The 15,437-nt window shown below is 36.8% G+C and overlaps 2 protein-coding genes across 3 annotated transcripts in view; both read left to right on the top strand.

Annotated features, from left to right (window-relative positions):
- Positions 1 to 13,403, top strand: part of dapk2b (death-associated protein kinase 2b) — a 28,262-nt gene extending 14,859 nt beyond the window's left edge. For both annotated transcript variants that reach the window (XM_056740021.1, XM_056740022.1), the window contains 9 exons: positions 1,534 to 1,672; positions 3,280 to 3,409; positions 3,561 to 3,609; positions 3,721 to 3,747; positions 4,094 to 4,246; positions 5,371 to 5,416; positions 10,760 to 10,849; positions 11,661 to 11,732; positions 11,875 to 13,403. In XM_056740021.1, coding sequence (XP_056595999.1) covers positions 1,534 to 1,672; positions 3,280 to 3,409; positions 3,561 to 3,609; positions 3,721 to 3,747; positions 4,094 to 4,246; positions 5,371 to 5,416; positions 10,760 to 10,849; positions 11,661 to 11,732; positions 11,875 to 12,000 — 832 coding nt within the window. In that variant the 3' untranslated portion in view covers positions 12,001 to 13,403. The remainder of the gene's footprint in view (positions 1 to 1,533; positions 1,673 to 3,279; positions 3,410 to 3,560; positions 3,610 to 3,720; positions 3,748 to 4,093; positions 4,247 to 5,370; positions 5,417 to 10,759; positions 10,850 to 11,660; positions 11,733 to 11,874) is intronic.
- Positions 5,424 to 10,752, top strand: LOC130414223 (death-associated protein kinase 3-like). Its single transcript, XM_056740023.1, has one exon. It carries the CDS (start codon positions 6,273 to 6,275, stop codon positions 6,873 to 6,875), a length of 603 nt encoding a protein of 200 aa, XP_056596001.1. The 5' UTR covers positions 5,424 to 6,272; the 3' UTR covers positions 6,876 to 10,752.
- Positions 13,404 to 15,437: the final 2,034 nt, after the last annotated feature.

Genomic DNA, 15,437 nt, shown 5'->3' with positions numbered 1-15,437 from the left:
CTCATAATTCTGATCATTTTTGTTTCATTCTGTGAACTACTAACAATAATTTACCAAATATTTAATAAAAATATTTTACAGAATTTTAGAAACAAATATAGATTTTATTTGCAGGTCATGAAAACTAGAGAAACAGATGAAAATAACAGAAAAAATGCTCAGTATTTTTTCAGACTTCAAATTCTGCAAGGAAAACAAGTTTATGTTCACTTTTAAGCAATTTAACGGTAATATTTTTACATGAATTTAGGAAGAGTCCGAAAATAATAATAATGCGATAACCTGAATTTTTAACACATTTACATTTATTTATTTGGCAGACGCTTTTATCCAAAGGGACTTACAAGTAGGATAGCATATAAACATTTTGTCAACGCACTAGACACAAACAGTACCGTTAGTTTACAAGGATTAAAGCTGGAGTAAGCAAGGGAGAGAATGAACAAGATTTTTATTATAGTTTTTAGACACAAGACATAGACATTGGTTAGTCAAGTAAATGCGGAGCAGGTATGTTTTAAGCTGTTTTTTGAAAGTTGTGAAGGATGCTACAATTCGGGTAGAGGCTGGGAGTTCATTGTACCACAGGGGAACCGAATGAGTAAAGTGTTTTGCAAGCGATATTGTGCGTCGCTGTGCACAACCAGGCGTCGCTCATTTTCAGACAAAAGATGACAGGAGGGGATGTAAACCTGGAGCAGTAAGTTAAGGTAAAGGGGCGAATTTGCCATTTTCGTCCTGAAGGCCAGTGTCAGAGATTTAAACTTGATGCGGGCGAAAACTGGCAGCCAGTGAAGTGAAATCAGAAAGGGTGTTACATGGATTCTTTTAGGCTGTTTGAACACTAGAATTGCAGCAGCATTCTGGATCATTTGCAAGGGCTTGACTGCATTGGTTGCGTGGCCGGCCAGTAGAGAATTGCAGCAGTCCAAGCTTGGACTCGCAGCTGTAGAGCACATACCTGCAAATTCAAGTGAATATCAGCTGATCGTCAAGCATCATCACCACGTTCCTCACAGACTTGGTCAGTGTTATAGTCGAGGATCTCAGCTGAATGGTAAGGTGGCGTTCAATTGATGGCCAGAACCAGGAGAGTCTTGGAGAGTTTGAGTTGTAGGTGATGCTCTTTCATCCAAGAAAAGATGTCCAGAAGGCAGGCAGAGACACGGGATGGTGGGGTCATCTTGTTGAAAAGTGGTCTGAGAACCCATGTGCCTTTATTATTTAACCCAGGGAGGTGGTATATATAGAAAAGAGGTTTTCACGTGTGTTGTCATGCTGTCAGTCTTTCACATTGCTGTTGGATGACTTTGTCACTGCTGAGGTTTGATATTGTTGAACAAACACTGGACTGGAATGTACACAATACATCTAGAAACGCTGATTAAATGTAAATTTGGAATTGTCTATCATTTTCCCCCCGTCTGTATACTGTATATCGTTTTTATATGTCGGCAATGGTTTGTGTGTACGTTTCCGTATTTGTGTAGTAGACAGGAAACCCACTTCTAACACACGAAACCTTTTTCTCAGAGTATCTGGAGGCGAGCTCTTTGATTTCCTGGCCCAGAAGGAATCACTAAGTGAAGAGGAAGCTACAGAATTCATCAAACAGATCCTTGACGGAGTTCAGTACCTGCACTCCAAGAAAACTGCACATTTTGACCTGAAGGTATTAAACAAGTCTTGTCAAGCTCTCTCTCCCTCTCTCTCTCTCCCTCTCTCTCTCTCTACCTCTCAGGAATGTTTAGAGTACATACAGTATACAACACACAGTTCTATAGATCGCTATAAATGGCTTAGTTGTGGAGGCGAGACACAGCTACAATGGTTGCCACGGCAACACTTTAGCTTTTCTACAGCGGCGGTGAAAGAACAATTCGGTCTGTTGCGTGGCAACTCCTGTAACTTTGCATAACAAAATAACCATTTTCTGTTCGGAAGACCTACCATTGTACTAATTCAAAGAAATGCATAGTCGACCCTGAAATTCCTGTCGTTGTTTCAGCTTAAAGCTTTAAATCTGTTCATTTATGGTCTTGCTGAACGTTGTGGTAAACATTGCTCCATCATCGGCCGGCAGGATACATGAGTTTGGCCCCCATTCACGTGTGTCGTCCCAGCTGGCCCCAGTCCAGACATTCTAACACGGCGAGGTTATCATCGGCACATGATGAGACATGTCACCCACGCTGTTCTCGGCGATAATCTCCATCCTGTTTTTCTAAGTGCTTGCGTCTCGGCACAACCCTTTAACTCAACAAGGACAAGCAGCAACACTCTTAAGATGTTAGCCTGGCGTATCTCCCTCTGTCACAGCAGTCAACACATGCTGAATGCTTGTCTGCAAAAGATACCATACCTACTCAAATGATGTTTATAGGAAAAGCTAATTTAGCTAACTTTAGTGATTTAGGAAGTACCCGGTTACCTTTAAGGGATATGTTACATTTAATCATTCCAAACCTGTATAACTTTCTTACTTCTGCAGAACACAAAAAAACTGTATATTTTAAAGTATGTTGGTAACCGAACAACTTTGGACCCCATTACCTTGTAATGCACAGACACAAAACATTTCTCAAAATATCTTCTTTTGTGTTTCAGTCATGTACAGGTTTAGAAATAAGTAGAATAAAGGAGCATAATGGTTCAGGTTCACCGTGAAGACCATGCGGTTGTCCCCTAGCTAGACAACAGACCACTCTTATTATTCTGTATTTCATTTCTATTATTTTAAAGGAGCAGTTTTTGATTTACAGCAGCCACTAGTGTTGTATTTGTATTTCTGTCAATAGATCCACCTAAAGACCATGTATTGTTGCTTTAACATTTTATAATTTTTAAGTTTTTGAGCATTTCCTTTCAAGTACAGTAGACAAATATTCATATACTTATACATCCTGGAAATGGCACGGTTCCTAAGGGAATATAGCACGCCCCCTCCTCCACACTTGAATTCAGCTGGATGGCTCATATCACCTCTTGTCTATATACAGACATGAGAAGGGGAACATAACCGGTGTGAAGGCCCACGCAAGTTCCTCAGAATTACATTCAGACAATTCATCAGCATGCAAACAGCTGAGGTTAATGCCGATTGGCCCGACACACACCCAAACATGGCCAACGTGATTGTTACGTTAACATAGCGGGCACTTGTATTTCATTTTCATCCGATTTCCAGTGTTTTTCTTCAAGCTTTAGTCGTACTCTCAATGTTTGCTTTTGCGACTTGCGCCAAGGAGGCTTTTTAATGGTACGTTTTGTTTTTTACAGCCTGAGAATATCATGCTGCTTGACAACAATATCCAAAAGCCCAGAATCAAGCTTATCGACTTCGGTTTGGCGCATAGGATTAAGGACGGAGTGGATTTCAAGGACATTTTCGGAACCCCAGAATTTGTCGGTGAGTCAAAAGGCAAACGGGTGATTCATACACCGGAAAGATGCCGACGTGTCAGATGCAGCTGAAAATTTCAACCATCTTTGGACATCTGACGTTTTTGTTTGGAATCAAATAGCTGTATAGTGATGCTTCTGATCACGTTTATTCTCAGCTCCGGAGATCGTCAACTACGAGCCGCTGGGATTAGAGGCCGACATGTGGTGAGAACTTTTAATCACATCACACTTTGTACTTCACATACTGTTCGGTCAGCGTCAGGGCTTGACTGGGGCTTAACCATGTGCTCTCTTTCTCCACTGCACTTCCTTTAGGAGCATCGGAGTCATCACATACATCCTGTAAGTGCACATGGAGGACTGTGGAGTCTCACGCTTGGGAATTTGTTTTTCAACTTGAATGAACTTAGAAAGCACCACTTATTTAAAAAATATATAAATACAGTATATAATAGTAGTCAAAGATACTTTGGATCTAAACATTACTGATTAAATCACTAAACAATGAATCATTAATGTTACGCCTCTTGGTGTGGTGATAATAATGAGGACACTTAACAGCTGTCTGATGTATGAGCTCCCGCACACGTGTTTTGAGTTCCAGTGTGGGATCAGTTTCAGCTATGTTCATTGACAGGAATGTTCAGCACGCTTGTACGTGCGTCAAATATTCGCCTTTGTTTTTCAGATTAAGTGGGGCATCGCCATTCCTCGGCGACTCCAAGCAGGAAACTCTCGCAAGCATTTCTGCAGTGAACTATGAATTTGACGAGGACTTTTTTGGAAACACAAGCGAGTTGGCCAAAAGTTTTATCAGGCAACTGCTGGTCAAGGATAAGAGGTGAGATGTCCAATCAACATTTAGACAGCATAAAACACAACTTCTAAATCAGAGGTTAAGATATTAACTCATCACAGCACCAATATACTTCATTCATTTGAGGAATAGTTCACCTAAAAATTAAAATTCTGTCAATTACATTTTTATATTTTATGCATTTGGGAGACGCTTTTATCATAAGCGACTTACATTGCATTATGTTATACTTTCATTTATAAGTATGTGTAATCCCTGGGATTAAACCCATGACCTTGGCGTTGCTAGTGCCATGCTCTTACCACTGAGCCACAGGAAAGCCACGTCATCATTTGATCAACCTCACATTGTTTCAAATCTTTATAAATTTCTTCGTTCTGATGAACACAGAGAAAGATATTTGGAAGAATGTTCGTAGCCAAACAGTTCCGGGGATGTTTGACTAATAAAGTAGGAAAATAAATGACTGTGGTAGTCAAGGGTGCTCCAGAAATGTTTGGTTTCCCACATTCTTTGAAATATCTTCTTATGTGTTTAACAGAACAAAGAAATGGAGACAGATTTGAAACAACTTTTAAAATCTGAACTGTTTCTTTAAACTTTTCAATTTGTTAATGTGACCATAATGTATGTTAGCCATTGATGATAGCATGTCAAATGAGCTGTCGTTGCTGACATCTGCCGATTTTCCAAATTGAAGTTTTGGCGAAATTCAGAAGAGTTTCATTGGACACATGACTAAAAGTTAATAACTATACTTAAATGTAATATATTTGTTTCTCCTCTATGACTCATTTTGGGTCGTGAACCATCCGACTTTAAGGGTGTTTCAGTGTTAATTCATCCGTAACACAAATGTGTTTCTTTTTTGTAGGAAAACAAATAGTTAGTACAATTTGGCATCCAAAGAATGTCAAACATTTTCTTTAGCATATTAAACAGGTAATTTTTACTTCCGTTAACTTAATATGTTTAACATACAGCAAGTCTGTTTTGAGCTGTAGTGACATCTGTCAAAAGTCTTAAGAGCGAGAGTAGACTTGCTCGTCTTACCGTATGTGTGAAGTCCCATTTTCTCTGTCTTTCAACTTTTTTATGGTGTTGTCTTGCGTTTATATTAGTTTGCTTTTGTTTGTTCTGTCCTCCAGAAAGAGACTGAAGATAAATGACGCTCTCAATCACCCGTGGATAAAGGTAAAAACTAGACTTGTTTGTTTCATTTGATACGAATGCTTCTAACTAGCGTTATAAAGCACAACCACATTGAACTTTACTCTGTTGTTGTGGACAGGGTGAACTGAACTCTGGTAGTAGATACACTATTAGTATCAAGTCATTTTCTTTCAATATTTCATATTACAAAGGACATTTTTTGCTGTTTCTCCTTTAAATATTTGTGCCATAAATTGAGGGTAAGTAAATTAACTAAGCTTAAATAAAATAAGATTTAAATCATTTTGTTATATATCCAAAAAATACTGAATAGGTATGAATTACCAGTTATTATTTTGACTCCAAGGCCCCACACTGTATTCAACAATATTCAAAGGCACACAAAATCTCCAAACTTCTACCCAATAACATATTTCAGAGCTTGATATTAAACGGCAATTAGTTTATTGAATATAAAAATGGCCAAATAATCAGAAACATCTTGTTTTTTCGTCATTTTAAAATGTATTTCATTGCTCATTTTGTCTCATTTTGAGTGATCAGTCATAATATTGAGAACCGCTCATTTACACACTATAGTCAGATTTTAACAAGCATTTAGTACTTGCCGATATTTGGACACAAAATACAACTTATAGACATTTTGTTTGTGGTGTTTGGACATGAATCTTTATCGTGAACTACTAGATGTATGTATGCATGCAAGTCCTCATCATGAATGCAGTTGCATGTTTGGAGTATACAGTAACTTCTAATCGAGGAATGGACTGAAAAGAATAAGAAAGGTGAATTGTGCTGTGCCATCTGACCTGAGATCTACATTAACACCACTTCCTCCTCCCTGCCTGGGCCTTATGCGCATGAGTTGAGTACTTCAATGCAAAAGCGTCTTACTTATTCTTCCTCCCAATCTCTCCCTGCAAAGTCCCGAGAATATGCAGAGGATATCGCTGCCGCTCTAGAGGCGCAGGAGGAATCAGGACAGCTGAAGACCAAGCGGTTGAGAGAGTACACCATTCAGTCCCACTCCAGCATGCCACCCAACAACACCTACATCAACTTTGAGCGCTTCGCCAGCGTGGTGCAGGACATTTCTCTAGTGGAGATAGGTCTCGAGGACGTGGCCCAGAAGCGTGAATGTCTTCAGGGGGACGTGGAGGCTCTTTTGTCCATCTACAGTGAGAAAGAAGCCCGGTACAAAGAAGAAAGCGAGAGCATACGGAAGGAACTGTCACAGGTGCGCTATGAGTTTCGTAAGGCGGAGGCCTTGAGAAGAAGCCTCAGGGATGATCTAAAGATGACTGACGCCGGTTTGACCAGCATTAGCAGACGCTACCTGACGAGAGAAGAACATCTGAGTTCTCTCAGACAGCAGCTGAATGCAGAACTTCATTGGATGCAGGAGGTTATTGAGTCATTGAATGGAGACGCTGGGAATGAGGTTGGGTTCAGTCTCAACACTGAACAATTAGGTGATTGAGGCTCTAAAGGAGTTTCTGAGTCCTTAAGCACATCAAGACTTTTTAAAGTCTGACTAATGGAGATGGGACTGAAGTTGCAATACAGCACACTGGTAGTAAGAGCAAAGTATGCTGGTTAGTCGAGTGCAACTAGGGAGTGGAGAATGAGTCAAATGGTTCATGCACCCTGCATTTTAGGAGAAAGGCATTTCATTTTAGAGTTTGGTTTTGCTTGGCTGCAGCTCAAAGATAAACATTTTAGTAGACCATAGAAGTAGATTTTTTGATCAGTTTTTATTTCTTTTCAGTAAAAACTAAACACACTTAAAAGATTAATTTATTTAAAATTGTTCTAAGATTCAAAAAGATTCTTAGTTTATAGTTTATAAACATAAATTAACCAAATTCAATGAGGTTTATGCTTAAAACAACAATTAAAACAAAAAGAAGGAAAGAAAAAAGGTAGGGTAAGAAAAAATAATATTCACAGTTTATCATCTGAAAACAGGTTTTGTTGACTTGCCCAGTTTTCTTCTTTTTAGGATGTTTAGACTTTTGTACTAATCAAAAATTTTAATATTAAAATGATTATATTATTAATATATGACTTTTATGTTGTACTTAGTTTTTTTATAAATTTAAGATATCTATAGATAACTATTATATTAAAAAGTTTTCCTTTTTTTAATAGAAGAACTGACCAGTTCAAAACATATTGTCTCTTTTATGATTTCATTCCTTTGTTATTTCTAGCATGTTATGTTTATTTAATTTTTTCTTTCTTTATATGTATTGTTTTATTTTAAAACAAATTCAAAGTAGGCTACACACATCCAAATATCTGCCAGGTACCAGATACAATCTGTTAATGCATGTGATTCATTATTTTCAGAGTAACATGTCAAAATATTTAATTTAATTAAAGCAGCATCCGTTTATTTTTTCATCCTTTGTGTTGCATTACATGAAAAAGAGCATGATTATATAATGTAGAGGCCTTTAAACCATTTAAGCGAGGTTTGAAACGGTTGCTTTGACGTGTTCAGTGTAGATAGACAGCTTCTAGCTGTGGGCTGTGGCTCAACACAATGCGACATCCGTCCAGTCTGGAGTATACAGTCACGAGCTAAAGGCTGCGTCAGTGAATCTCTGTCAGACAGAGCCGCACCATAATTAAAGTCACCATGAAACGGAAGTTGCGATTGACTTCTTTTCTGTATCGGGATGTATATCTGAGTGAAACGGCTTCTGAAATTTGAAAAAATGTAGGTTGGGTTTTATTTTGCATTTACCTTTTTGATTGGTTTGTTGTATGTTAGCCTGGAGGGGAGGGCTAAAAATCCCTGGCCATTGGACAGTCAGTATAGTCCTACCTCTTTTTTGTTGCTCACGTCATGTGGTTAATTGATTTTGAGAGGGCGAGAGGAGCTCAATGTTTAAGATAACTACTGCAAATACATTTTGAAAAAACAGTGGCGTGCACAGATAAATCATTTATAATAATCACTTCAACACTGTGTAAAACATTTTGAAAGCTTGTTTTGTTTAGCAATTTCTTAAGCACAGATTTCAACTTTTTAAATAAAATCATAAATGAACACAAGAGTTGTGAAAATAGAAAAGGGCATCAGATCTGCGTAGCGGCAGCTCTTAATGGGGCCACATTCTTTAACCTGCTGCTGTGACTCCTGTCACTAATGTTAATAAAAATAAAAAAAGAGGAATTCAGTGTGTTTGTAGCTTTAATTTTTTATTTAATTTAGCATTAAAGATTGTAAAGTGTTTGAGAAGTTAATTCAATTTCTGTATATTTCCTGTTTGATATGATAGCGTTCATTTATACTGTACTTTAATGTTGAGCGGGTACGAATAATGTTAAAATAAAGAACAAATAATCAATTTAATGGAGACATCGATTGCATTGCGAATATCAGAATGTTGACTTTCATTCATATAATTATGTTTTTTAAAGAAATCTGATGTTTCTACATTAATTTAGAGATTAAATGTGAAGTTATTAGAAAGCAAAAGTATATTTAAAAACATTAATGTAACATGTGATTCATCGTGATTAATCACAGAAATAATGTGTGATTAATCAAATACATTTTTTATCGATTGACAGCAATATTTAAAATATAATTTATTCGTTAAAATGTGTGCCTTAAAGAGATCTTTGTTGCTTTTTTAAATAAAACAAAAGCTTAAATAAACTTAAAAAAAGGAAAGTAAAAGTATTCACTTTTATTTAAAATGTCATTTTAGGATTTTTTTCTGCTGACACTTTCAGAAAATCGTATTTGTGATAAAAAATATATATATATTTCATTAGTGAGCATCCAGCACTTTGTTGCCTCATCATCTCTCGGCCAACATACTTGACGTAAACAGTGATGCTATGTCTGTCTACACTTTGATAAAGCACTGCAATGATTATATACCTCACGCTTATCATTAGTGTGCAGCTGGCTGTGGTGCATTGTGGGATTGATGGAGATAAAGTCAAGAGGTGCTGATGTATTTGTTGGGAATCATGGTTGAGGTTAAGGGATAAGAACAATCCCATCACTCTAAATACATGAAACATACAGTTGTCGGCTCTTTTGCTTTCAAACCACCCAGAACGCACTAGTGACACATTAACAACAACTCTGAACACCTCAGCAACCACAAAGCAACGTACTACCAATCAGTGGTGTTGTCGGGGGCATACGCACCCATACGCCGTATTCTTACTTTACCACATTGCTGTTTGCGTATAACGACTTCTAAAGATCTATATTAGCTTATACCCACTTGTTCTCCTGCTTAACGTCTCCAAGCTGCTTATGTGGTTGCTTTCCCTTTAACCGTATCGCGTTCATAATTCAGTCATACAATTGGTGCATTTTTTAAGAAAATTTATTGCGGCCCCACCACCGACAACCACGCCAAGCGCATCATCTTCAGTGTTGGCAACTTGCCTGCGAGAAGCTCATCCCGTCAATGACTGAAAGAGTCCCGCTGAAGCCGTCAGCTAATATTGATAAAACTGCTGACTTTTAGTCGAAGCTGGTTTAAAGGGCGCTCACCGGCAGTGGCTCCTCTTATCTGGCATTGACATTGAATTCACAAGTTCTCTTGCGCTGCTTTATCTCTTTACGATATTGCAGTGCGTCGCAATTCTTTGGTATCTGTCACAACTTTTAATACTAGCTTTCTTTAAATGAAACAAATCACTTACATCACCCATCTGTTTAAAGTCAGAATCCTTACATTTTCAATGAATCCTCGTTTCCATTAAAGTAATTGTGAACCTACTTGTTACGTTTATTCTACATTTAAAATAATGTAGTCTGTTTTTATCCACAACCTTAACTTCATGCATTAATATCTTCCCCTTAAACTATTAACAAGTATTGACACAGAGATCGCAGTGATGACAAAGTGACATCTCTATTCTGTAAAATCTTGCATATGCTTTTACATATTCTTGTATATGTGATGCGTTACAAAGATATGATGCTGTGAAAAAAAGATATTGTATTGTGGTCGACAGTACTGGCATAGACCTGTTTTTCCCAACCTTATTTTTTCCAATTCTATAACTTCATATTCAAAGCATAAGCGAAGAATGCATAAATATTTAACTGAAATAGTTGTCATATATTACTAGAAAAACAACTCAAACAAACACACTGACCCCTGTCTTTTGGCCATGTGTGGTCGGGGTTATCGTTGTATAGTATAGTACACCACTTTTTTTGTTAGGACTACACCACTGCTACCAATCATCCTCAAGGCACTGGTATCATGGCAGATGGTTGAATGTTAATCTCTTTCCTCACTTTCATCTCACTGGTTATTTCACAATTAGTCATTGCCAGGGTTTTAATCAAACTGGTTTTGGTTATTTTTCCATTAGCCTTCAAATCCAAGACAAGCCTTGGTGCGACGACAATCTGTGGTCAACATTGAGAACTTCAGGAAACAGTACGCCCGGAGAAGGTGGCAGGTAAGAGTTTACTGTATCTATAAATATGAATAAATGTCATTTCATTATATAGCAAAATATACTCAACCACCAATGGTTGGGTAAACTTGCCAACTTACCAATGGTTGGGTAAAATCGACAGACCCAACCATTGGGTTGTAAATCTCAGTTAGCCTTTTTTTAAGTATATAAAACAGGGGCATTTATTTTATTAAATTTATTTTAATTCATAGATACCAATTTGAGAAAATGTACATAGTTATTGCTAAAATGGCTACAAATTTGTACCATTTATTTGCTTTCTATATATGATATGCATAAATGGTTTTAAAGCAACAACATAAACAAACGTTACTGCGCATGCTTTTGTGGCCCATACTTAACTTCCGGTACACATTCGCAAAGAATAGAGTCCGTGTAGATTATATTTGAAAACAAGCAAAAGAAATAACAAGTAAATTACATTAGCTAGCAAGAATTTACAGCTTTATTTTGGGTAACCAGTAGAAGAGCTGTTACTTAAATGCAAAACTAAAATGCAATAAAGTTACACAACCCATTCAACAGATTGTTTATTTAATACATTTATTATACAATAAATTATAATATGAATCAATTTGAATATATATTCTATAAAATATAAATAGCTTTATTATCAGCCACTAGCCAGACCGATCAACAAACACAGAGCGGAAGTTAACTTTAGGTCAAGCATGTGTCCGATGAAACCGTCTGTATAATGTTTATATGTATATATAAATGTGTATATGCTTTTTTTAAGCACCTACTTCTGTCATCTACTTCAGTTAACTTGAAACTCTTGCATCTCTAGTTTTCTTTCAGAATCGTAGCCCTTTGCAATCACTTGACACGCATGATGAAAAAAAACCCTCCCAAACCACAGGTAAAAGGACTTTTAATTACAGTTCTCCACCCTTCCACCTTAAAGGTTTCCATTGAAGATAGTTGTATATTGCTCTAGTTGCACCAGCAGCTAGAGATTCTGTGTCCCACAAGCCTCTCAATATCTTTGTCGATGATCACAGGACAAACCCAAAATGGGTTACGTAGGCTGTGCGGTGGCCATGTTGGAGAGAGAGTGTGAGAGCGATCAAGAGGAGGAAGTGATGCTGAGGAGACCCACAACCAGAAAGAGAAGCAGCACTTCCTGAAACCTCACTCTTCATTACACATCTACTGCAGGACAAGCGTCACAGCTGCTGGTTTTCAAGAGAATCAGTGGCACGTGTGCCATTGTTACACGCATTTTACATAGTTTAAAAGGGCAATCGTAATCTGAACGTTGCTTGTTTACTTTCCTAGAGAGGATTATGTGAGTAAGTCACGTCTGAAAACGTGCAACAAGTGCAATTGTGCCACATATAGAGAGAAAAATATTTTTAATGTTGGCTGCTTCTGTATGTATTCATGTACAAAATGGCTGGGGGGGAGGAGTTTACAGGCTATATTTTACCTGTACAATGTTGTATTATGTTTCAGAGGAATACAACTTTGCCTTCAATCTTCACAAACTGCAGTCATAACCAGTGGCTGTTGTCTTAATGTGTCCCATAACATTTTGCATTCCTATGCAACTTATTCAAAAGTCTGTAGTGCGGGTTCTTAAAGTGTATTATATATAATGTTAGTCGTTTTCATTAATCTTAATAATAGGATATTTGATATAATAGGTCAATTATTAAGTCTGTATCAACAAAGATTTGTTCACTTTACGTTTATAAGACTATAATGACGGGGATTACGATGTCCTTCATTTCGAGTGCAAAGTGTTATTGAAAGCTGGGTAGTAATAGCGCTATTGTACTTCATGGCATGTTTTGGGCAGCACAAAGTATATAACCATCATTTTATAATACGTTTTTTTTATTTTTCTTAAATATTTTATTTTAAGTAACAGGTATTTGAAGTATTAAAATTACGGTTTTAAATCCACTTAATAGTAAAGATACTTTAGTACAGTGACCAATTTAAAGTATCGCATTTGTAGATTGTTTTTGTCGTATAGTGCCTCACACAACAATGTCATTTGAATTGTGTTGGTATGAACTCTGATAAGCCGTAATCTGTGCCATGTGCGCTACAGACGTGACCATCAGGAAAATAAGATGATGTAATTCTTTGTGGAAGGTTCTCAGAGGGGTGGACATTTTCTCACATCAATTTATTTGGTGAAAAAGAAAAGGAATGTACACAGTTTTAATATTAACAATGCATATTTGAACAAGCGCTTCGCTGCATTTAAGTGTTGTTGTTTACTTGTATAAACAGAATTAAGTCTATTGCATGTTTATATCCACTTGTATTTCATTATTTACATCACATGATTGAATAAGTGATAAAAGAAGACTACAATATTGTTTACAAATCTGCCACATTTTTTGAAATGGGAAATCATTGTAAAGTGTGCCTCAAGATGTATCCGTCATGTCTGTTCATTTTAAGACTAGATAAAAGGATACTTTTGTGTTGTTCCTAACCAAAGTAAACTCTTCAAAGTTTACTGGAGTTGCCCCTTTTGTACAAAAAGTAATAAATGATCGATATATTTATTGCATTGCTTGTTTTTGTCATTTATAATCCACTTATAAGGGCATGCTAATAATTTCATTATTTGTGTAATGACTAAAGATCTTTTTATTTATATATTAGTTTGTACTCAAATCGTTTTGTCACAAATAAGAATATTGTGCCACCCTAGTTATGCAGTTTCACAACAGCTGTGTTGTTTAAGCTTCATTAAGCAGAATGTAATTTCAGAGAAAACTTGACCTGGACTAAATACACTGCCATTAGATAAGTAGGCCATTGGCACTGTGAAAGATGTCGGGTGTAAGAATGAACCCGTTTTTTCTGTTTAAATCGGTCTGCCAAAGACATTGAATATGAACATTGAACTTAAATATCAAAGCTATAGTCAACAGGTATAGTTTAAAGGCATGCTGCTTACAGGTTTGATTGTCAGGAAACACGTATTGATAAAAACATATCTTGAATTGACTCCAAGTTGATTTGGATGATGTCTCCCAAATATAAATGTAAAGTTATGTGATTAATAACTGAAAATGGGAAACTATAGGAAATACCTGCTTTGTCTTACGAGATAAACGTCAAAGGTGTGTGCAGCATAACATGTTGTGTTCCTGCCCTACATACCTCAGTAATCTGTTTATCCTGTTCTTTTTAGTCATTTATCCTATTCAAGCAGTTAATTTCTTACAAAGCAGGCCTAGTTTTTGATAATAATGCTAAAGGATGCAAAAACGAAATATTTAAGGAGTACTTTCTGAAATGTTACTTTTTCTTAAACTCTGGGCTCATTCAAATCAGGTTCTGTGTCCCTTAAAATGTCATTGACAAAGCTTAAACTGACAGCAAGACAGATCTGACAAGCGCCTGTGTTGCAAGACACAGTGTTGCAAAGAGAAAACAAATTGTGTAGACTGAAACGTGCACTTCTAAGCTAAATTGCCGTTGGTCGTGTGGTATTTTCCTTAGAGGTGTGTTCCTAAAACAATATGAGACCTTGTTTACACAAAAACCTGAAACACGATTACTTTTATGTCACAAGCAAGCACACCATATTTACCTGCAGGGGACTATAAAGTGTCAAAGCTTTTTTGGGGGGGGTCCCCTCACAAGACTTTTTTTTGGTGGGGGTCAGTCTCGTAACGTACAATTTACACAAAATACACACTATATTTCAGAATAATATGCATAACTATATACTACTTATGAAAAACATGCCTTCATAAAAGAACAGGCTTTTTGGGGGGCGGGGCGTTTCAAATATAAAGAGACATGACAAAGAGCCATTGTAAATAATTAATTCCCAAAATTGACAATATCCATAGCATGAATTTAATCACAAGAGTCAATTTTAACTCAAATAAAAAAGTCAATATCCGAGGGACCCCCCTAAGTCTATTTTTTACATCTTATGGGAGGTCCCTTATGCCTTATGGGGGGTCCCGGAACCCCCCGGCCCCCCTTCAATTCGAACACTGAATAGAGCTTTCTCGCACCTAAACTCTGAAAACGCCTTCCCGATACAAATCGACGGTCAGACGTACTTTCCAAATTTAAATCTAGAATAAAGACACATATTTTCAGCCAAGCTTTCACTTAATGCATAAAATGCTAAATAAACCACCGGAAGACTATGTTTTTCTTATTTTCTTACATTGTGAAAAGCGCTATATAAATAAAATTGAATTGAATATGTAGGTAGAGAGCGACATCTAGTGGGTCGACAGGGCGTGTCTAACATTGTGCACACATTAGACCAAAGATTAGATCAGATTAGATTAGATTCAACTTTATTGTCATTACACATATACAAGTACAGTGTAACGAAATGTAGTTTAGGTCTAACAAGAAGTGCAATTAGCACGTGCAGGATATACTGTGTGAATAAATACAGAATACAATATTATGAAAATACTATACAGTGGGCATCTACTATGAAAAAATATACTGTGCACATTAATGTACAGGTGGTTATGAACAGATAACAATTAAACTATGCAATAGTGCAAGTGACTTAAGTGTGCATTAATTACAGACATAGCTATTAAAGTAGCTATGTCGT

Source organism: Triplophysa dalaica, chromosome 24, assembly GCF_015846415.1.
Source record: "Triplophysa dalaica isolate WHDGS20190420 chromosome 24, ASM1584641v1, whole genome shotgun sequence".
Classification (NCBI taxonomy): Eukaryota; Metazoa; Chordata; class Actinopteri; order Cypriniformes; family Nemacheilidae; genus Triplophysa; species Triplophysa dalaica.
Note: the sequence above shows the minus strand (reverse complement) of the source record. Positions and strands in the feature narration are given on the sequence as shown.

Bases quoted from the DNA above. Each gene is read 5' to 3' on its own strand.
- LOC130414223 (XM_056740023.1), top strand. From the start codon at position 6,273: ATGCAAAAGCGTCTTACTTATTCTTCCTCCCAATCTCTCCCTGCAAAG.